General features: G+C 44.6%; 1 protein-coding gene across 2 annotated transcripts; it reads left to right on the top strand.

Moving 5' to 3' along the window:
- The first annotated feature begins 16,438 nt into the window (after positions 1-16,438).
- LOC133344456 (uncharacterized) lies at positions 16,439-24,010 on the top strand. Of its 2 annotated transcripts, none has more exons than XM_061554435.1 (4): positions 16,439-16,791; positions 19,432-19,490; positions 21,612-21,811; positions 22,762-24,010. In XM_061554435.1, exons 1-4 carry the CDS (start codon positions 16,670-16,672, stop codon positions 23,467-23,469), a joined length of 1,089 nt encoding a protein of 362 aa, XP_061410419.1. In that variant the 5' UTR covers positions 16,439-16,669; the 3' UTR covers positions 23,470-24,010. The 2 variants fall into 2 exon arrangements, with proteins under 2 accessions (XP_061410419.1, XP_061410418.1); XM_061554434.1 differs by having other exon boundaries at positions 22,741-24,010.
- Positions 24,011-24,330: the final 320 nt, after the last annotated feature.

Raw genomic sequence — 24,330 nt, 5'->3', positions numbered from 1 at the left:
CGCTGCTATAAAACGCGACGAGGCTCTTCGTGTGTCCGCGTGCCATCCGAACTGGACGGTTCTGTCGAGCGCAGCCGAGCGCCGAGCGCAAGCCCCGCGGTGACGCAGACGGCTGCTGCCTTGCGGGCGGGCAGCAGCCCCAGCAGCGCTGATCCCTCCTGACGGGAAGCCTTGGGCTGCGCTGCGGTGCGGAGTCCCGATAAGCGCCGAGGCTGCCCCCCCCCCCCAATCCCTTAACTCCATCCCAATAGCCCTCCCCTTCCCACAAGCCGCAGGAAAAACCCCACCAAAACCCCACCACTCGGCCCACAGCCCCCAGGGAAACGCGATGACGAGAGCTCGGCAGGGGCGAGGAGTGGCGACATGAAAATTAAGCATCTAGAAGTTGCATTCTTGGGCTCACAATGGCCGTGCCGTGGCCCTTACGTCCCGAAATTGAGGCAGAATTTAGTGCGCGGCGAGCAGCAGGATGATGGTTACCCACGACCCCGTGGGGAATCGGGATCGATATTCTGGGACAAGCTGGGACAAGCTGGGACATTGTCAGTACATTTTGCATGCGAGCCACATTAATCATTTAAGCAGTCTTGGGTATTGTATTAAAATCAGTGTTCGCGTCACATTCGACACAACTGAATGACTATTAGAGGAGTATTCTACGTGGTTCATTGTTTTTATTAGCATGGTGATTGGATGTGTTTATGACTTTTAACATTGGGTTTGGTAATTGACTCACTTATTCAAGACCCTGACTGGAAAGTTCCGAAGCGTAGCCTTGTCGACGAAACAAACTCCAATGAAGTCGTCGTAAGAGGCGACTTAAAAGCTGCTCTTACTCAAGACGCAGTGGACGTGCGAACTAACTCGGCTTCTCCAGCGATGTAGCGGAACCTCGTCATTACCTAAAGGATGATAACATGAAAGGTATGCAAGGCTGAGTTTAAGTAGGTCTTATTATCTCGTGTTAATATTGTTTCTCATGCCAATTGTTTGCGATATTCGTAGTATTTATGTAGTGTGATCAAGTGCATGTGCATCGTGTTAGCTGTACATGCTGTAACGCACACTGCAGAATCACCTGATACTGTGGACTATATTATCACAGGAGCTCTGTTCGCGTGCACTTCTTATGCAATAGCGACCAGCTTTGTCGGTCCACTGATTACGATTTGTGTGTTCCGCTTCAAGTCTGAGGTTCGGGCCTCTGGTTGAACCGCATCTCCGTTGGGCGCGAGCTGCCGGTATCGATACCAAGCGCGCAAAGTCCCGAGCCACTCGCGGTGCAGGGGGCACATTCCTACGGCAGTGAAGCTTCTTTTTAATCTGTCACTTTAGTTCAGTACACAGCACTAACCATCCCTAATCATATTTGCCTTTAAATGATGCATTTATTATATATAAAATAATGGATTACGATTATTGTCTGATGTATTCAAGACTTTAATCAGAGTTTACGTTCTAAGTTGATAGACCCACAAGAAAACGAAGAGTCGATTTCAAATTATGTTGAAAAAATACAGAACGCAACGCATCCGGGAAAAAAACATTGTCTTTAAAAAGAGAATATATAATAGGTGACGTTTTGATCAATGGCGCTTCTTTATATCCCAGAGGTTTTCTCTGGCATCTCTGTTCTGATAGAGCCGTCTCTGGCATCTCTATGTATATGCAATGAAGAAGGCCATTGCTCAATATATATTTTCCTCGTAAGGCAGTGCGAATGACTAACGTGTTTGAGTTTGTTAGTTGTGGTTGTGCACCACTTGCAACGCAGTATCACCAAATAATTGGAGGGAATACAATTACCAAGAAAAGCCCACTGAGCTATTATAGATCTTTTTAGAAGCCACCTGGCCACAAATGATAACGCCAACAAAGTGGCTTATAATGTGGAAGTTTTTCGCAGCCAATACTCTAAACGCATGTTTCTAAAGAGTGGAGGGAAAAACCGGAGGCACAGAGAAAAATCTACACGACCACTGGGAGAACATGCAAACTCCAAATATACAGGCATCAAGGTTGGCATCGAACCCACGACCTCCTGCATACAAGGCGAGAGAGTTAACATCTCGCCACCGCGGTGGATACACCAAATGTGCTCCCCACTGTGCCAATTCTCTGCGTTTATCCGCCTGGCACATCGCTCGTTGTTGTGAGCGTCGCTACTTTGCACTCCGTTGTTGCTGGAGGGCGACTTCCCAGCAGCGTCCTTCACGAACCTCCTCCACAGAGGCCGAAGTTGACAAGTCCAATAAACTGTAAAAAAAATTGAACCACATCCATCCATTTTTCGATTTAAAGCTTTCGTGACTGCAGGGATTCATCTTATTGGTTCTTTCGGTAAAGTCACGTTGAATTGAAATAAAATAATAAAAATAAAACATAAAAAAATAATTCTCACGACGTTTCGGCCACAACGCAAGTAGCCGTCACCTCGACAGACCTGTTCTCCACCTGAGGACGGCTACTTGCGTTGTGGCCGAAACGTCGTGAGAATTATTTTATTATGTTTTATTTTTATTATTTTATTATTTCAATTCTACGTTACTTTACCGAATGAACCAAGAAGACACATCCATCCATTTAAAAAATAAACGTTTTATATTACCAAGTAAGGCCCACTGAGCTATATAGCTATTTTTAGAAGCGACCTGCCCACAAATGATAATTCAACGAAGTGGCTTATCATGTAGAAATGTACAGCAGCCAAATACTCTTCTCTCGCCCTTGCCGTGCCCGTTTAGCCCCATCTATCCGGTTAAACAGAAGCTGCTTTGGCATGCAGTGGATGGACATGCAGGTTACATGACCCAGCCAACGCAGCCTCGCTTGCCGGAGGAGCTCACTGATAGGACTGTCTGGGTTTTTCAAGGATTTGTGAACTCCTCACACAAGCGAGTCTGGTTAAACCCAGAATGGATCGTCGGTAGGCTTGCCTGAATGTTGGTGCAGATACTCATTTTAGAGGGCTCCACGTTTAGCAAACATAGAGAAGGGAGGCAGTTAACAGGACTATAATTGACAAAGTTCTATAATTATTCATGCTCATTTTGCATCGGGATGTATTGTGGGCAATCCCTTTCGTGTTTACACGGAATGGGGCACAATCACCTTGACTTTAACGCGATTTCCATTATGATTGTGGGACGGAAAACGTCATTTGCTGCCTCAAAGTACCGAATACTAAAATTGCTAATTGTTTATCCATGAAATTGGTACAACGTTTCATCAGGAGGGTCTCATTTCAGACACTTTAAGATGTTTAGCCAATTCTCAATAAATGTGTTCACTGTAGAGTACCTTTATAGTAAATGCCACACTAATATATTATCTGCAGTTTTTAATGTTAAACATCTTAACCAAAATTACGACAATATATTTTACTTATGCCATGTTGTGAACGTTCCTTTGTTCCATTACAATTATTCTTTGAAAAAAAAAGGATTGTAATTTAAAGTTTTGACCCTGGAACAGAAATAAAATAAAAAGGCCAGGGTGGAACAGAACGGCATTATTTATTTGGTTATTTCTGAACTGTGAACACAACCGCGTGTTGTTTACAATTATTCCCCATTCCTTCATGAAACCAACCACCCCAGTCCCCATAAATCGACCAAAGCCGAATCCTGCTGAACGCAGCCAGATCTCACGAAGTATCATGCACTCTGTTCTACAGATTCTGTGAACCACTCAATGCATGGATGTAGGCTGAAAAACACTGAAAAACACTGAAATCTCCAAATGAAACACAGCTAACTTCCTTATAAAAAGATCGCATTTTGAGAAAGAAAACGACTCGAAATACATTTCCAGTAACAACGAGCACGATTCTGGAAGCGAATTAACTGGTTTGAGTTTTTGTCAAAATGGGAACACAACAACCACAAACTTGCAAGCGCAAAAAACCTTCACAAATACTCGCAAAGATATAAACAGATAAAGACAAATAGAACATTATAACTATATATATATTAATACACCACAAACGTTGCCAATTATACAGACAAGACACGCACGAGAAAAAAAGTTACACGCAAATGGGAATAAAAGGCTATTTAAAGTTCTGGAGTATACTATATGCAACCAAAATATAACGCTTTGCGCAAAAGTTACACGATACGCTCGGAGTGAGAGGCGCAGTCAATGATGTGGTGACTGAATCATTAAAACACAAATAGACGAAATTTAAATAATGTTAACGTAATTAAATGCACTCTAATAATAAACGAAGTTAACCTATTAAAAACCCAAAGTAATAATTTAGGATTCCAAATGTACATGGAAATATAGTCAATGAACAGAATGTATTATTTCAATCGAGCGTGAGGGCCACAATTTGAAAATTTTAACCATATACATTTGAAAATTTTAACCATATACATTTGAAAATTTTAACCATATACATTGCAATCGATTAATGTGAGAGTCCGTGAGCATCTTTTCAGGAAAAGGACACACACACACGTGCTCTTACTGAAGAGCCTTGTCAACACACTTATGATTCCTCTATCTGTGCCCCATTATTTCACTCCGTAATTAGCTCAACGATAAGAATTCAATATATGAATGGCATTGAGGAGTTGCAACATTGTTTACCATTGATTTGGGACTTGGGTTGTTCATATGGTGCACGGCACGTTGGGTGGGGGTGAGGTATCTCTGTCGCGGTGTTAGTATCAAGGCCTAGAGGCCTGGCGACGGCGAGGATCTGTGTTCATTCTGGACTTGGGTGGTCAGTCTTGAGGGCCGCCAGGAACTGCAGGCACAACACGGCTTGAGGAAACACAGGCGGGCGAACTGAGGAGGCGTGCTGCTCGACAAGGAGAAGGGATGCGGTGTCTTGTTCGTGATCACGCCCATGACCACTGTGAGCCCTCGCCCGAGGGCATTCTCTGTGCTTTAAGACCAGCAGCTGAACTTACAGCTTGGACATACATGTACAATTGCAACTCGAGTCGAATCCATATGAAAGATTAGGCTCTACATATTCCTAGTGGGTTGCATTTAAATATGTATATTCGGGCGTTAGGGTGGCACAGTGGACACGACGTCTCCCCACCGCTGCTCTACGCTGAGCGCACACGTGGTCATGGACGTGATCACGAACAAGACACTGTGCCACAGCAAGGGGGACCTGGGATGGATGCTTTTGTTCTCATTTGCGTGTTATCTGCATTGGTTTCCTCTCATAACTAAAACACTTACAATTTAACTGGTATTTAGCTGACATCCCAATGCTAAACATACCTGAAAATTACTCAGTTCGGATTACATGGAAAAAATCGCATCCTTTGGCAAACAAACTTTGCAGATCCTTCATGAAAATAACAATAGCAACATTATCTCTCTTAATCAGCGTTTCTCACCAGTTGACTCAACGTTGCTATTTAATGATGACCTTTATTTGAAATATTTATGTAATTTTCTCACACTTTTATGTTGCCTCTTGATGATTAAGAATTTTAAATGATCAGTTAAAATATTCTACAAATAACCAATTTGACCCTCCTCCCTAATGAGGTAAACGCTGACAACGTAAAATGATCTTTCTTCAATCTTGAGACAATGTCGTGTCCGACGTTTAAACGTGGAAGGGTTTGTGTACCTAACCATCTACACTTCTACATTGTTTTTGCACTCCCATAAGGCCTTGTTGTTTGACGGGAAGTGTAAACAAATACCTGTTTTTTTATGCGGATATACAGAAATATGAAGGAGATTCATGATCCTACGTATTTATTTTGTTACAAAATATTGTATTCGTGTCTCTATCCCCATCTAACCAGGGTGGCCTCTGTGGGCTGCCCCTCAGCACCCGTCTCCCACAGAGGCCGCTTTGTGGGAAGTCTCCAACCGGCCTGCCTTCTCTGTGGGGTAGCCTCTTTCGCCCATACCAGCTGCTAGTTGCTGATTAGATGTCCAATCTCAGGGAAATTGCGCACATGCGATATACATGTGTGTCTGCACATTGTGTATGCGTGTGTGTGCTTACGGGCACACTTGGTAGGGAGCTGTAGAGTAGTGGTTAGTGCACGGTGGCCAACATCAGTGGGGAACATGTGAACCGGTCCTAGGCCACCGTTAGGTCTACTTGGCCTTAAATTAATAACTGATGCAGTGTGAAATCATAAGTACTGCCGACACAAAGGTTCGAGCCAAACCGGCCTTCATAGGTGCTCGCTATCAGCACTTGCTCCACTTGCTTGTGCGGATCTTATTGGCATTCGCTTTATCTCGGCTTGAGTAAAAAAAGCAGATACACTGAGGCCTGTGCATAATAAAAGATAAAATGTACAAAACTTTGTAAAACCATCAGGAAGGGAATGAGCACAAATATCAGAGAACACCATAAAGTGATTGTTATAATAAATAAAAGCTAAATAAATGTCACTGGTAACTGGGAAGTCACAAATGGTAACCCTAAGAGGAAGATGCAACCATTGCATGCGAGAAATATAATCATAAAACCCATGGAGAAATCTAATCCTGATGGCTAAAGCAAAAGAGAAGTACTATTCCATTGGTGAGTGCTAAGTTCTCAGATGAGGAGCATGATGTTTAGAATAAAACTTCGGAAAAAGTAGCCACTGCCCTGTGTAGTAATGACGAAGGTAGAACTCCTGCGCCAGATGAAATAACTGTGGACATCATCTCAGTCGCAGAACCAGCCGTTGGAACGGATACACAGGAATGAACTGCAGTTATTATCTTATTTCAAAAAGGGAGACAAAACTGATGGTGAAGAATTACAGACCATCAACAGAGAGCTTTGCTATGAGGAAGGACATTGCTAAAAACGTTATCTATAATACTTTTTAAAACGCATATATTTTAAAACATGTTCCCCTATTTAGGGCAGTGTTATTGATGAACGAATTAATGTTGTTGTTATTTGTGCCGACGCAGTGTCACACTTTGATTTGTTTTATTCTGATATATCTCTAGATTTATTCCTGCGTTCGTTTCTTAGTGTTTCTCACACACGCTGAAAGGCAAGGCTGGATTATGGACCGGGCCAGTGAGGCTCGTGCCCCGGGGCCTCGGACTGCCAGGGGGCCTCCAAGCCTCAGGCCGCACGCGGTGCGTGGCCCAAGACTTCCAAAGGAAGTCGAACGCCAGGGCCCTCAGTGCGCACAGTGCAAGCTGACCACTCGGCCCCTGGGTGCTTATAGCGTGAGCTAACCACTAGGGCCCCCCAGACCCCTCAGCGCTTACAGTGTGATGGCCCCCAGGCCCCTTGGCGTTTAAAGGGTAAGCTGACCACTAGGGCCCCTAGGCCCCTGGGGCTTAAAGCGTGAGCTGACCACTAGGGCCTCTGGGCCCGTCGGCACCTACAGTGTGAGGGTCCCTGGGCCCCTCCGCGCTTAACAAGTGATCTGACCACTAGGGCTCCTGGGCCCACAGTGCTTACAATGTAAGGCCCCTCGGTGCTTAGAGTGTGAGTTGACCACTAGGGCCCCCAGGCCCAACGGTGCACACATCGAGCGTAACACCTGGTTCATGCAGTGCATGCTTAAAACGAGAGCCTCTCGGAGAGTACAGTGATGCTGTACAACTGAGCCACCGGTTGGCACGCTACAATATGCTGTGACATGATACAATATTCACCAACAAGTTATTTGACTTACCGTAACTATCTATCCCTTTATTTTAGCTAGCTGCCCATTTTCCCTAGCTAGCTGCCCACATGATTTAGCTTATAAACAGAAATTAGATAGCTAGCTGCCATTTATGCCAGCTAGCTGCTTTTACAACCAAATTAGCTGCACTAAAAAGCCAGATAGTGAGACCGAGGGCTCGTCGTTTGTTGAGAGCTTAGTCAGCCGTTGACAAATCAATTATTAAAAATACACCGCGGTTTTGTGAAACGTAAAATAAATATGGCAAAAGCTATACTTTTTCATACACCAACGCATATATGAGACCCAATCCATACTGAAAGATGAAGGAAACCCCATTCATGTTTTCCATAGACATTTTGTTTTTAGATCCACGGAAGTAGATAATGCTAACGTTGACATAAACATTTTCGACAGCTCTTACGAGGTATTTTTTTCCCCTCCCTATCGATGGGGTGTGGCCTATGTGCATAGTCTCCACCAAGTCATTTCACTGACTTAGAAACCTTTGTTGGTTGTTCAGCCAATGAAAAGCAAGTTATCTTTTAGATTTCAAGCAACATCATTATCTCTGTGTCAGGCAGGTATATAAGACATTTCTTGGTAGGAAAAGCCACAGACAGATGCCTGTTTTCTTTCTTGGTACGCCACAGTAATATATTCAGAGACTTTTTTAATCTTTTTCTAAAACAACAGCCTTTTAAAATGCTATTTAAACAATCCCTCCTGAGGACTATTTTCTAACAGCCTTAATAAAGGGTTAGGGTTATTTTCTTTTTGTGCTTTTCTATTTTTTCTTTTATCTACTCAAAGCTGCCTTTAGGTACAAGTAGACTATAAAATACTACCACTTGATTGTATTTTCCAACAATAGTATTTGAAGGGTGTTGTCATTATTAATATATGTTAATTCAATTATTTTTTCATAAGTATTGAGATATGATATAAACATATTCATATAAATAGCATACTAGTTCTGAAATGTGGACCACAAACGTTGGAATAGTGGTGCTTCCAAAAGGAAAGCCATAAAAGAAAAGGAGGCAAGAGAGGCAGTTTTGCTTCAAAGTGTTCCACTCATTGCCAACTTCTTTCAAAACCCCTCTGATAGTAATAATGATGACAGCAGCACTATTGTCAGCTGTGAGGAAGGAACTAGCACGAGTTCAGTTTCCAGTAATGTTGTCACTCCCCCAGAGCCATCCTTTGAAGGCGAACCCTCAACAGCTGATGGTATACAAGAACCATCATTTCCACCTCAGGAGCAGTTGGGCAGTTCACAAGAATCAAATCAGCAACCAAGCCATTCCTGGTGCTATGAGGTCATTGACCCTGCATTATGGCAAAGCACTTCCAGTGACATTGTTAAATTAGTGTTTATTGAAAGAGTAGCAGTCCCCTTCCAAAACCGCAGTGGAAAATATCCAGCTTCAGTCCGAGATAGAGTGCTTGGTGGAAAAACTAGAGGTTTCAACAATTAACTTCTGAACTGTATATTGCCAAATGGGCAGAAGTTTTCGAGAAAGTGGCTACTGTATTCACCCTCAACATGCTGTGTGCACTGTTTTGCATGCAAACTGTTCTCCAGCAAGCTCGGTGGCTTTAGTCAGGGGTTTAGTGACTGGAAGGACTCTGAAAGAATGGGGGAACACGAAAAGAGTGCAGAACACAGATCACGCATGCTTGCCTTGCACCAGCAGACAAAGGGCAGTGCTATAGATGCAGATCTCATGCAGCAACTTTACAGGGGACGTAAATACTGGAGGGACATCTTGAAAAGAGTTGTAGCAGTGATCAAGTTCTTGGGAGGAAGAGGACTTGCGTTTATGGGAGATGATGAACGGTTTGGGTCAACCCATAACGGTAATTTCCTTGGCATCCTAGAATTGCTATCACAATTTGACCCATTCTTAGCTGAACATATTAAAAAGTTTGGCGGAAAAGGAAGAGGCACAGTGTCCTTCCTATTCGTCGTCGACAATATGTGAAGAACTCATTGAGCTAATGGGTCAGAAAACTCTCCAAACTAAAGCAGATGAGATTCGGGATGCCAAATATTTTTCAATAATTGTTGACTCCACACCAGGACATGTCACATGTGGACCAATTGACGTTCATATTCCGGTTTGTTAACAGCAGCGGGAATGTGGTGGTGTGCTTCTTGGGCATTCAGCCAATTGAGAGCCACACTGGTAAACGTTTAGCAGACGGCGAGACACTCTTGATTTGAAGCTTTCGTGACTGCAGGAATCCATACTCTTTGGTTCTTTCGGTAATGTCACGGAGTTAGAAATAAAATAAAATAAAACAAATCACGACGTTTCGATCGCAACACAAGCGGTCGTCATCAGGCCTGATGACGACCACTTGCATTGCGATCGAAACGTCGTGATTTGTTTGATTTTATTTCTAACTACGTGACTTTACAGAAAGAACCAAAGAGTAAAGACTACGAGACTTTGATGGTGGAGGGCCTTCGGTTGGACCTCTCAAACTGTAGAGGTCAGTCACATGACAATGCAAGCAACATGTCAGGAGAATACACAGGGCTACAGGCCCACCTGGAACAAAAAACCCTCTGATAAGAGTATGTGCCTTGCGCAGCACATTCACTTAACTTAGTTGGTGTTAACACCTTAGACGACAGTAGCCCAGAGGCTGACGAGTTTTTCAACATGCTGCAGTCACTGTACACATTTTGCTCTTCATCCACACAAAGATGGGGGAAAGTCTTTCGGAAGACAGATGTCAGACTGACATTAAAATCGTTGTCCAGTACTCAGTGGAGTGCCCGGGCAGAGTCAACCAAGGCACTGTGGAGAAATTACATAATCATTAGAGAGGCCTTCAGTGGTGTGTGCAATGATGATAATGAGAAAAGAGAAACTCGAATTGAGGCCGCTGGATTATGTGCTAAACTGGACACCTTAGAGATGGTGTTCATGACACATTTCTGGGACGTCATACTTGACCGGTTCCACGCGACAAGCATGCACCTACAGACAAGTGACATTGACATCTCTGTAGCAGCTACAAGCATGCACCTACAGACAAGTGACATTGACATCTCTGTAGCAGCTACAAGCATGCACCTACAGACAAGTGACATTGACATCTCTGTAGCAGCTACAAGCATGCACCTACAGACAAGTGACATTGACATCTCTGTAGCAGCTACAAGCATGCACCTACAGACAAGTGACATTGACATCTCTGTAGCAGCTACAAGCATGCACCTACAGACAAGTGACGTTGACATCTCTGTAGCAGCTACAAGCATGCACCTACAGACAAGTGACATTGACATCTCTGTAGCAGCTACAAGCATGCACCTACAGACAAGTGACATTGACATCTCTGTAGCAGCTACAAGCATGCACCTACAGACAAGTGGCATTGACATCTCTATAGCAGCTACAAGCATGCACCTACAGACAAGTGACATTGACATCTCTGTAGCAGCTACAAGCTTGCACCTACAGACAAATGACATTGACATCTCTGTAGCAGCTACAAGCATGCACCTACAGACAAGTGACATCGACATCTCTGTAGCAGCGACAAGCATGCACCTACAGACAAGTGACATTGACATCTCTATAGCAGCTACAAGCTTGCACCTACAGACAAGTGACATTGACATCTCTATAGCAGCTACAAGCTTGCACCTACAGACAAGTGACATTGACATCTCTGTAGCAGCTACAAGCTTGCACCTACAGACAAGTGACATTGACATCTCTGTAGCAGCACAGCTCTTGTCTTCGTTGAGGGATTTTGTGGCAGGACAGCGAGACCAGTTTGAGGCTTTTGATAGGGCAGCCTTAAATGTGACAGGTGTCTCTCAGTCATACAGTGAGGGAAAAAAGTATTTGATCCCCTGCTGATTTTGTACGTTTGCCCACTGACAAAGAAATGATCAGTCTATAATTTTAATGGTAGGTTTATTTGAACAGTGAGAGACAGAATAACAACAACAAAATCCAGAAAAACGCATGTCAAAAATGTTATAAATTGATTTGCATTTTAATGAGAGAAATAAGTATTTGACCCCCTCTCAATCAGAAAGATTTCCGGCTCCCAGGTGTCTATTATACAGGTAACGAGCTGAGATTGGGATCACACTCTTAAAGGGAGTGCTCCTAATCTCAGCTTGTTACCTGTATAAAAGACACCTGTTCACAGAAGAAATCAATCAATCAGATTCCAAACTCTCCACCATGGCCAAGACCAAAGAACTCTCCAAGGATGTCAGGGACAAGATTGTAGACCTACACAAGGCTGGAATGGGCTACTAGACCATCGCCAAGCAGCTTGGTGAGAAGGTGACAACAGTTGGTGCGATTATTCGCAAATGGAAGAAACACAAAATAACTGTCAATCTCCCTCGGCCTGGGGCTCCATGCAAAATCTGACCTCGTGGAGTTGCAATGATCATGAGAACGGTGAGGAATCAGCCCAGAACTACACGAGAGGATCTTGTCAATGATCTCAAGGCAGCTGGGACCATAGTCACCAAGAAAACAGTTGGTAACACACTATGCCGTGAAGGACTGAAATCCTGCAGTGCCCGCAAGGTCCCCCTGCTCAAGAAAGCACATATACATGCCCGTCTGAAGTTTGCCAATGAACATCTGAATGATTCAGAAGACAACTGGATGAAAGTGTTGTGGTCAGATGAGACCAAAATGGAGCTCTTTGGCATCAACTCAACTTGCCGTGTTTGGAGGAGGAGGAATGCTGCCTATGACCCCAATAACACCATCCTCACCGTCAAACATGGAGGTGGAAACATTATGCTTTGGGGGTGTTTTTTCTGCTAATGGGACAGGACAACTTCACCGCATCAAAGGGATGATGGACGGGGCCATGTACCGTCAAATCTTGGGTGAGAACCTCTTTCCCTCAGCCATTGCATTGAAAATGGGTCGTGGATGGGTATTCCAGCATGACAATGACCCAAAACACACGGCCAAGGCAACAAAGGAGTGGCTCAGGAAGAAGCACATTAAGGTCCTGGAGTGGCCTAGCCAGTCTCCAGACCTTAATCCCATAGAACATCTGTGGAGGGAGCTGAAGGTTCGAGTTGCCAAACGTCAGCCTCGAAACCTTAATGACTTGGAGAAGATCTGCAAAGAGGAGTGGGACAAAATCCCTCCTGAAATGTGTGCAAACCTGGTGGCCAACTACAAGAAACGTCTGACCTCTGTGATTGCCAACAAGGGTTTTATCACCAAGTACTAAGTCATGTTTTGCAGAGGGGTCAAATACTTATTTCCCTCATTAAAATGCAAATCAATTTATAACATTTTGACATGCGTTTTTCTAGATTTTGTTGTTGTTATTCTGTCTCTCACTGTTCAAATAAACCTACCATTAAAATTATAGACTGATAATTTATTTGTCAGTGGGCAAACGTACAAAATCAGCAGGGGATCAAATACTTTTTTCCCTCACTGTATAAGCACGATCTTCAGCGAAAGAGGAAACACCAAACATTTGCAGATGAGAGCTCAGAGCCACGTGTGACACTTAAGGGGAGGGAGACGTTCAAAATAGAAACATGTTATGTTGTCATTGATAAGCTAGTGGCATGCCTTGAACATCGCTTGGATGATTACAAGCGTTTGTCCAGTCTCTTTGGAGTTATGTTTATGTCAAATCAGGTGTCTAACAGTGATGTCATAGTGGAAAAGGTCAATGCACTCTCCACTGCATATCCATCAACGAACTCATCCAATTCAAGTCTTTCATGTCTGACTCTGAGGGTGAGAAGTGCCCAACTCAATTACTTGAGACGTTGCAGGCACTGCATGTGCAGTCAGTGTTCTCCAATGTTTTCGTGGCACTTCGGATTTTTTTTTTACTTTACCAGTGACAAACTGCCAGGGTGAGCGGACATTTTCCCTTTTAGGCAGAATAAAAATGAGCAAACACGTCTCAGCTCATTGCCACCTATGTCAATAGAGTCATACCTTGTCAGACAGCTAGATTTGGACGATCTAGCGGATGATTTTGCGAGGAGGAAGGCAAGAAAGACAACAATATAGGAAAGCGGGGGAGGGGGGGGGGGCTCCAAAAGACATGTACCCAGGGGCCTCACGGGACCATGATCCGGCCCTGCTGAAAGGCATCCATTTCGTGTGTAATTTAAGACGGAGTCACCATGAAACTTCGACGAATCTGAAATCCGCGTGAGCTCTCTCGGAGATTAAAACGGCGACACGGCGCATAGAGCTGCCAGGAGCGCTGCAATAAACGTGGGAGCCACGTGACGGGATGTGTGGCACTCACCGGAATAAAAGAGGGGGAGATGTTGGGCCCTCAGGTCAAAACACATCGTCGCAAATCAGATTAGACCACAAAGTGCGATTATGTTCGCGCCTAAGTCCACTGTACGAGGGTATTTATTTATTATCGTAATCTGGGAGGGTGTTCGGGTTAGTGCGTATGGGGCTGGGGAGCTTAGGAGCCGCACCGTTTAGCATCACACTCTTCTACAGGCACGGTGCTGGAGTCCATGCGCACTATTCGTAGCATGTGCTCGACCTCCACTATATGACAAGTTAGCCTGGCGCAGTATTATAATTTTTAGCACTGGGAAAACAAAGACGGCCATATGTGGTTTGGTTTCACCACCCCCTCGTTTGTCAGCCAACCAGGATTTTCCCCAACCAATGCTTTATTTTGTTAATGAAGCACTTCACCTGGAAACTCGATCTAGGTTGATACAGAGCACACACGGAGAGTGACGCGCAAACACACACGGCGACAAAGGGGATCGTTTTTGTAGCTTCTTGTCCCATTGTGTGTGTATAGCACACTGGCCAGTCGAGACAAGACTGCTCTATTTTTTTCTTACAGAAAAGATGAATTTAACAAAAGTTGGGAGCTATGAATGCATAATAATAGCTTCTGAGTGCAAAAAAGTGAAACATCTTATTCCTTTACATCAAGTGACTATCTTCGTACGTAAACAGGAAAAATACAATTATATTGAGTCTGTCAGCCTCTCCTGAGCAGCCAGTGATCTCTTCACCTGATTCTGCTGTGCTGGGTAATGGCCATTGGCGCTTTCACGGACAGTACGACATGCACTATGTACTGCCGTGGTGTATTGTTCGTAATATAGTTATTAAATAGTAGACAAGGGTATATTTTTACCGTGTCGAAATGAAATAATGTTACGTTGTGGTCCTATGAGTCTACTGCACCAGCGTTTTGTTGGAGATTTCCCTTTTGTCACAATCTAAGGCATGCACAAGGACCGATCTCATCGCTCCGCTGCTACACTGGGCGTCCGCTCGAGCAAGTCCCATCCTTTGGCTGTAATTCTGTCACCAGTCTCGTTCATTGGCAAATTCCCTTCCAGTGACCACTTCTGTTTGCACAACATGCAGACAATGCCACGTCTCTAACTTGTTTGTTCCACGATACATTTATTCCTATTTCTGTTTGTCCACGTATATTTTTTGTCATGCATTTATCAAATCCTATTTTCACACTTGTCAAGTTTTGTTCCATTTTGTAACTAAATATCGATGTTTCTGATCCATATTCCCTGATTGCATACTTTATTACAAATGTAGTGTCAGCGGAGCGGGAGACAAGGTTTTTCAGGAGCACCTTCTTTATTAACGCCTTCAGGTTCACAGGTTCGCCTTCGTGCTCTCCCTAGTCATCTAGCCGAGCATTAACACAACCCTCATCGTCAAACACCCACAGTTCCTCCGCCCTGCCGACACAGCCGTGTAGATGCTAACCAGCGTGTGTACTACTCGTCCACCGCAGTTGCCATTGCTGGACAACAGTCGGCGCTATTACACTGCACATACAGTACCTTAATTTGTTCATTTTTAATATTTAATTAAAACGTCTAAACAAAGTTCTGCTGTTGCTCGACATTTCATGTAATTTTAATCCAGATCTGATTTTGATAAATTCCTTAGGTACAATATATAGCTATACTTATCATTTTAATACATCTGTTGTACATTGTGTTTTGATCATATTTATCTTAATTCCACGTTGCAGGCTTCTTTATGAACTTTTTAAAAATTTGCTGTGGTTAATTTTTATTACTTGTTAGAGGCATTTTCTTAAAATTTTGTACACTCTCTCTGTTTGTTTATGCCTTTGTTTCTCAAATCCACTTTTCAATTCAGTTTTAATACATTTACATTTTCATGAAATGTTTGAATGTTGTGAATATCCCATGAAAGTATATCTGATATGTGTTTTACAATATGTTTATGCAACCTCTGTATAGCGGATTCTCACCTGTGTATTCCCCTCCTGTTGTATGAATACTGTTACCAAAATGTCTCCATTCGTTACCTCCATTGGCGCGGTGATTTGTTTATATTCCTCTGTACGAGCTATAATTTGCGATTTACCATTTATCAGTCTTGCAGATTTTATGTTCTCATTTTGTAATGACATATTCAATCACCTGTACTCTAAACATGTATTTCAATTCTTTCATGAATGGTCTTCTGTGTATCCTGTCACGAAATCAACTCATTTTGCACTCTATAATGCACAAAGACAGGTGTTATTAGACTTTTGCTAAACTAACCACATGTATAAATATGCACTTAAAATGCGTATCATAGGATATAACGATTTGTGGAACAATATCACATTTAATATATCTAACTTACAGCTTCAGAATAATTGGAGCGGCTGAGTGTTAGTGCTAATCTTGGCTGAGCTGGGGTCTCTCAGTTGCTCAAATGCACTGGCCCAGTGGGGGTTGGGTTAAGGGGAGATTGTGACAACACTGAAATAACCAAGACAGGGAGAGACGGAGAGAGAGGGGAGAGCCGAAAGAGCGAGAGAACCAAGAGATGCCGAGATAAGGGAGCGCTGAAACGGACAGGAGCTCTGGGATACACATATATGATGGGAGAAGCAATACTAGGAAATATAATATATAGCCAAGGAGACAAAGCATAAAAGGGAGAGTTGGGCGAGTCTGAGAGCCAACATAGTAGACACGAGAGCAGACAGTGAAAAGTGAGAGCTGCAATGCATCCCAGATAGTCACCATGGGAAGCCCCTCTGCTTCCATCTTCGTTGTCGCTTCACTGCTGCTGCTGTCGCCATCCACTGCCCTTTCCGAGGACCAGAGGATGGAGGCTTCGACTGCCCCCCCAAGCGGCAGTGCCAGGTGGCCACTTGGCATTGATTTATCGTTGTGTTACTGTCGTCGTTGAATTAGGACGGCGTGAATTGCGCTTACAGTGGATGTCTAACATTACTCTTTTGAAATGATCGTTTGAATTAACACAACGGTATAAATGTGTAGTAAATACGTTTTCTACACTCTGCATTTGAAAATACCATGCATGTCGTACTGTTATTTTCAGCGTTGTGGATATTAAATAAGTAATGGTTTTATTTTTTAAATCAATTTTAGGGCTGTTCCAAAATGACAAAAGGCAGAATTAGTTTATGCCCCTCTGATACATCACGCTGTGCAAATATGTATGATTAACTTTTGCAAATATGATTGATCGTAGTCTTGGTTCATGGGGTCATTTTATAGCTCAAACCACAGTCAAAATTGTTCATCTTAATCAACATTATCCTAATTCCGCGGCTCTCTGGCAGCATAATGATTAACATTCGGCTCATAACCTAGGTTCCCTATTTCGTCGGAAAAACGTTGTTACTCTACATTTTGCAATTTCATTGTGGTATTTGATGTGAATTTGACCAATTGAGCATGTTTTAATTCGTAATTTAGCAAAGGTGTTCTTTGCTATGTATTTGTGGTCTACCTTCATATTAGGTTATGTGAATTGTGGTAGCACTGCTTGAAATTGATCTCAAATCCAGAATCTGTCAAATGCTCCAATGAGGCGCTTGAACACACGTAGAGTAACTCGATATTTGTGGTCTAGAGGTTCGATGAGGTGCCCTTGCTGCTGCTACCCACCTAGGTTATAGGAAAGATGGACACCTTCGTATTAAACACTTCTTGACATTAGTGTAGTGAGTCCAACTGAGTCGCAAACATTCTCTTGGGAGCAACACGTTTTATTAAACTCTTAGCACAACATACTCCAAGTTATTAACACAACACACTCTCGGGTGGTGGCCACCCAACTAACCACGCTACGGCAGAACTGGACACGGTTCCACTATCCCGGTCCGGACCACGAGCTGGGTCCCGGACTGCGTGGCTGGAGGCTTCTTCAAGCTTGACGTGGATCTGCTGCCTCTCCAACAGCAAGAACCCCGAGCCCCTCTCAGGGCCCCCCTTATATCGGGCCGGGCTGGGGCTGGCTCCGCCTCTCGCCCCGCCCACCTTCTCGATCTCTCTCGCCCCCTTTCCCGAAGGCTCTCGAAAGTTCTTCTCAGACCATGTGACCACCCATTGGCCCCCTCCATCGGTGGCCCCCCTCCAGTATCATTCTGTCACATGTCCCCAGGTCAGCCAGAATATCATGCCCCCAACGTAACCCTAGCTGGCTGACACTCTCTCGCTGTCGCAACGGGAGCCCGCACCGCACGCTGTGCGTGGTGCCACCGCGCATGACCAGCGATCCCCCAAGCCCCCACTAGGGCTGGTACTACACCCCGCGTCCGGGGTGTAGACACAACAGTATACATCCCGCCGTGGCCTCGCAAGCCCGGCACCACACAGTGACATTCCCAGTCACTACATTAGCATTAGTGGGCAACACTCGGCACCGGCAGATATCCATGTTGACAATATTTACACCCCCCCCCCCCCGCATCTCGGACCAGCCCTCAAAATTGGCATTGACCCAAATCCAATCCAGCAGAGAAGAGCCTAGCCAACCACGTACCTCGAAGCTGCACTCGCTGGCATCACACGGATGCTGCGAGCGGCTCAAGAAGGCAGAGAGTGGGTCTTGGCGGCCAAGACGTTGAAGAGGACGAAGGAGAAGAGACCGAAAATGGTCCCGGGTTACTCTTTGTATTCCCATAACTTCAAAAGCCGGGGTGACGTCGTACCACGCGGCCAATCGTGCGCCTACCTGTGCTTACCGCCCCCTGTTACAGTGTCCTCCTTGGGGGGCCGCGGTGGCGGCGCCGACCACCCATTGTCGCTCGTTGCTCATTGTCTGGAAGGGTGCCCGGCTGGCGAACACACACCCTGCGAGTGTGTATTCAGTATGGGGGTTGGGAGGGGGGGACAGAGGCGCTGCAATTCTCGTGACCTCATGGTCTGCTCTTCTTGCTTAATATTCCACCCTCAGTCCCTCCCGATGTCGTGAATAACTAACTGCGGCTCCAGTGAACCTTTTCTTTTTGCGCCCATAGAATCTTAAGCCAACTCAGGGGCACCGCAATGTCATCTGTCCTGCGAGGGGCGGCCAATCTCACGACACTGGGAAACCGTGGGACTTTCCTCCTAGAGACCCATCGGATGAAACCCCGTTGCACCAGGCGACCCCCTACCAGGACACTTCGTGTGCGCACTGCGTGTGTGTGCTCAGGGTGGGGGGCAGGGGGGAGTCGTGGCGCTTGCAGAGTTGCTCGAAGGCCGTGGCACCACATATGCCCATGGCATTGGATGGCCAAGTATGGCTGCCATAATGGAGGCCTCTGGGGGCCATGCCATTCAACAACCGAGCCAACTTGCTCCGAGTGGCCGTAAAGCCATGGCATAAGTAGCTTGGTGGAGGGTTTGCTAAATAATAAATACCCAGTCGGCCATTTGAAATAAGGTGAAGCAAGATTCAAAAGTGTACAAAGGAAACCTCACAGAGCAAGATTCAGAGCACAGAGCTTGTAATAATTGTTTCACTTCCTTTGTGGTCCTGACTGCTTCCAGGAGGAGGCTACCATTCTACTTTGTTCCAGCGACCCTTCCTGGGCAAGAGGCATGGACAGGTGCACTCACATGTTGTCACAACATAATCCATGAGGTCACACCTTTGTCTCTCTTGCACGTCACGTATTTTGAACTGGCTAATTTGTATTTCACCAACTCAGATATACAATTTTAATGTTTTTAATGTCCACAACTCTGCCACACAATACAATTTTGAACCACATCTCTAGTTGTTAATCAATTATCGATATTTAAATAATCATTTTCGAAATTGATTATCATTTCAGAAAAGAATGAGATTAATAATTGAATCCAATTAAATGTTAGTGACTTGGAATTGCTTGATACTCGCAGACTTTATAAATGGCCGCTGTGTTGGAGTGTGAAAGGTCAGTCGCAGACATGATGGGCACCAATGGATGGCAGGCCTTGTAAACGGCTTGGTTGTTTCAATACACATTCAACTGATTTGCACAACCAAAATAAATAAAAACCCTACTACATTACTACTCCGGTTTATGTCTCCCCATTTTATGTCGTTTCGCAAATACGTCGTCACTTTATTAATCCACTACCCTGATTTATGTTGCCTCAACCCATAATTACATTGCTAATAGCATCCGTCCATTCTCGTATCCGTCACGCCGGCCTTAAACTCCACCTACCTGTACAGGAACTACTTTGCGTCGTGCATAATGAAATATAGTGTAGACTACAATGTATATAATTTACGTACAATATTTTGGTGATTTTTAGAATGGTATTGTACTCTGTATAATTTGTGTTAAAGTTTACTGCTGTGCACTAGTGTTGAGCAGTATTTTTTGTAATTTAATGTAAGATTTGAACATTAACACAGCTTCACCATACCTGCTGTCTTTGTTTAGCTCATGTGCCAACATCGCTTTGATTTACGTCGTTTCGATATTTGTCATTGCACCTTTCAGGAACGGATCCCCGACGTAAACTGGGGTATTACTGTATTTGGTTGACATTTTGAGCGAGCCAGATAGAAGCCAGATAGAAGCTTGGTTCTCTGAAAGGTCTCTAGTATTTTCAGTTTTACATTGAAACTTTACAACACTAACATAAAATGTTTTAAATATGATTTCACCCATTCTCTGAACTATTTGGATTATTCTATGTAATTATATAAAAATGTAATACAGCATTTAAAATAACATATTTTAAAATAACATTTATAATAATTTAAGAGTTTCTATTTTTAACATTATAATTGTATTATATATGAAAGAAGATGCATACAAATCGCCCAATGTTTTAATTTCCCCAGGACAACTGAAGAAATTGAACATGTAGTTCCACATTCCTTATATGATTTGCCTGCCATGCAGCCTTAGGCCCAGTTACGTTTTCAACCACCTTGCAGGGGTTCAGTCTGTGAGCATATTGATCAGTAGAGGCACATGGAAGTTACTTCAGTGACATGAGTTGTCAACGAGAACATATTTACAAATCACGTGAAGCAAAATGAACACACTCGCAGCCATGCATATAATTTCAGAAAAGACTTCTGCGAAGAAACGGAGCCATGTTATATTATGCAGACAAAGTCATTGGAGCCGAGTGACTAAGCAATGTCTTAGGCAGAATAATTGAACGTTTGGAGTGCAAAGAGAAGAATGTGAGCGATAGATGTTTTTTAACAAGAGACAATTCAAAGAGTCGAGTGCTGAGAAGGCTTCCACGGTTTTGAATCATGGTGAATATGTGAGACGTGAAAGTGATTCGATGTCCAGGTTGAATAGCATCGGATTAGATGATATAGTTGAAAACAACATCGCTGTGACTAAGCGAGGGACTGCCAAATAACACTTCCAACACAACCAGTAATAGCAACGGCCACGGCCATTGTCGTGGAATGAGAAAAGTAAAACTAAACAATAATTTCTTCAGAAACAACATTGTCAGTGCCAATAACATGGCATACACCGGCAATAAAATCAACACCTATGTATGTATGTTGGACTTTCGCACCGTGTGTAGCCAATCATGCTACTCGGAGCTGCGGGGAAGGATAACAAACTAAACACAAACAGCAGTTATAAAGAAATGATTCAAAACTAATTTATTCTAATATCTTTCAGAGGCTGCTGCCCGTGGTAGCTCGCCTCGCAGTGGTAGTCAAGCATCAAATCACAGCGTTTGCTCCCCCACAGACACGATGGTGCGTGATACAACAACAACAACACGTTCCATCACGAATCAGCTACCCCTTGGATTCCTGACAAAGAACTCTGGGAAGAAAGAAAATGGAATTCAGCCAAGGCAATATAATCGTACACGGCGCGATCAACCTGGGGCAAGATCCCCAGCAATGGGAGATGCTGGGGCAAAGGGCTTTGATGGCCAAATACAGGTGAGGATGTATTCAGCCTGTCCCCATATACATTGAATACAGATTCTTGATTAACCAAACATTAATTAACCAAAGCCGGAATATGTTAACTACCTTGCCTGGTATACAGGGAGTTGTGGATTCGATCCCGACCCTGACGCCCTCATATTCTTGGCTTCCCTTACACTTGCTGAGTGTCTAATTCCCTTATCACAATATAAAATTAGCGTGCTTGGTGTCCTATGTTTAGATCTAGCCACCCATCATTATAATTAGGTTATACATTTTAACAGGTGAACTATTCTGTGGGTCTTTCGGTAAAGCCACGTAGATAGAAAAATAATAAAAATATCACGACGAAACAGGTGACCTGTTTCAGCCTAATCTCCACAGGCTACTTTATATATATAATGGGATAATGTTTCATGTAGTCCAGTTCTGAGTTCACATTAATTACTATGTCTGTCAGATTAATGACATGTGGAAAACCAAACTCTACACAAATTGAACATAGAATCAGATCAGCGTTTGCAGTGGGTTCGTTATTGATATTTTGGGACTGTTGTGAGTCATGACGTGACTCCAATTTCAGAGTTCTTATATAATTGGTGATACAATGCATATATAATAATTTTAATAAGCATATCTCACCCGGAGGTGCTGTACAGAACTTAAAAAAACTATAATGGAAATGTGTTTCGTCCAGTAATTTGTGACAAATCTCGGACGACCAACTTGCTTCACAAGAGAACCCAGTTTACAGCTGCATTGATTTGAACCCTGGATATCAACTAGCCTGGTTGAAAGCTGCGACCACAAGCCACCACTGCGAATGTGGCGATTTTATGTCAAGTGATATTTAAATGGAAAATAATATTTGAAGAGAATGTAGTAACTAGCGTTGTATTTGTAAATGCAAAACTAAACATTAATGATGTTCACGCATACAGACCTCAACTCGACCTTTACAGGACTCCTCAAGCCCAGGAATCCTGGTACATTCGGTGCGCGTGCTTGGGGACACAGATCACAGTGTCGTTCTGGCGTGGCGCGTGGGGCCCATGAACGGGGACATGAGAAGATCACACGGAGCTGACGGCATCATTGGGCCTACAGAGGAGATTAGAGCTCGAGATCCAGACGGTGAGCGAGAAGGAAGAACGGAAAATGAAGAGGGAGGCAGCACTGTCAAAGAAAGGGGAACTGGGAGGGGAACTGGAAGGCGAGGACGGATGGGAGTTCCTGGGTCTGCAGGGTTCAGCATCTTGTACGCACGCCTGGGCGAGCAACAGATGCGTCGCTTGCACGTGCCGCCTGACCACACACGTGCCACAGTGCCAGGCCTGGAGCCGTATGCCCCGTACGTGGCTTGTGTGGTAACACGGAGTGGCATTGGTAGAAGGTGGCAGCACATGCCGCGACGTGAGCAGTGCGTGGTGTTCTCCACCGATGAGGCGGCACATGCCGCAAGCACGCAGCGCTTCATCAACGCTGTGGTGGCGTGTGTGGCCGGCGTCATCAGCGCACCACTCGCCGCACTGCTATGCTGCGGTGCGGTCAAGCGCCGATGTCGGCGGATGTATGGCCAGCGCTGCCAAGGCACGGGAAGATGCGGGAGGGGGAAGGGGGCGGGTGGGGAAGGAAGTCGCAACGTCATGCTCGAGGGTGTACCAGTGTGATCATTGAGTGGCTCTTTATTTGGTTTAAGTTATCTCGCATTGTGATATATTGAGTTTTGAGCTTACTTTCCCCCAAAAAACTGAAGAGCACAGATTCGATATTCATTTACTCATCGTAATAACAATTACATATTTAAGAATGCACATCTAGTGGTGCACATCTTTAATGACAACTGCCATTTTACCCTGGTCTCAGACTCTAATTGTGGTTTATTAAACCTTCTAAAATAAGTTAAGCTATACAAGCCTCACCTGTGTTCGCTGAGACATAGTATCACGTGGTCTATAATTGAATACAATCTGTAGGATCTAACCAAGATTCTCCAATATATTATTATTCCACTAAAATTTCAAGCATGTGTAGTGACTGTACCTGTCACTGTTTGGTGCCGGGCTTGCGAAGTCACGGCCGGTAACGGTGTGATTACGGGCAGCCCGGGTTACGGGCTGCAGTACCAACTCTAGCGGTGGTTGGGTGAGCGCTGGTTAGCGCGGAGGCACCGCGAGCAGCGTGCGGTGCCGGCTCCCGGTGAGGGAGCGAGAGGGGGCGTCAGCCAGCCAGGGGTCACTCTGGGGCGTGACCTGTTGTCACGTGACCGGACGATACTGGAGGGGGGCCACCGGTGGACGGGGGCCAAGGGGCAGTCACGTGGTGCCGCGGGGCTCTCGGAAACATTCGAGAAGGAGCTCGAGAAGCCTGGAAGGTGGGCGGGGCTGAGGGCAGAGCCAGCCCCGGGCCAGGAGCACATAATGAGAGCTCCGTGAGCAGCTCGGGGTTCTTCGTGTGTTGGTGTTGGAAGATCCACGTCGGGGAGAAGAAGCCTCTAGCCACGCGGTCCGGGACCCAGCTTGTGGTCCGGA

The sequence above is a fragment of the Lethenteron reissneri genome, chromosome 20, assembly GCF_015708825.2.
Source record: "Lethenteron reissneri isolate LAM-NWPU_2019-01 chromosome 20, ASM1570882v1, whole genome shotgun sequence".
Lineage (NCBI taxonomy): Eukaryota > Metazoa > Chordata > Hyperoartia > Petromyzontiformes > Petromyzontidae > Lethenteron > Lethenteron reissneri.
Note: the sequence above shows the minus strand (reverse complement) of the source record. Positions and strands in the feature narration are given on the sequence as shown.

Coding starts and splice junctions, on each gene's coding strand:
- LOC133344456 (XM_061554434.1), top strand. CDS start 16,670: ATGGGAAGCCCCTCTGCTTCCATCTTCGTTGTCGCTTCACTGCTGCTG. Junction 16,792..19,431: donor CCCCCAAGCGGCAGTGCCAG/GTGGCCACTTGG, acceptor GACTGCTTCCAG/GAGGAGGCTACCATTCTACT. Junction 21,812..22,740: donor GCTTTGATGGCCAAATACAG/GTGAGGATGTAT, acceptor TCACGCATACAG/ACCTCAACTCGACCTTTACA.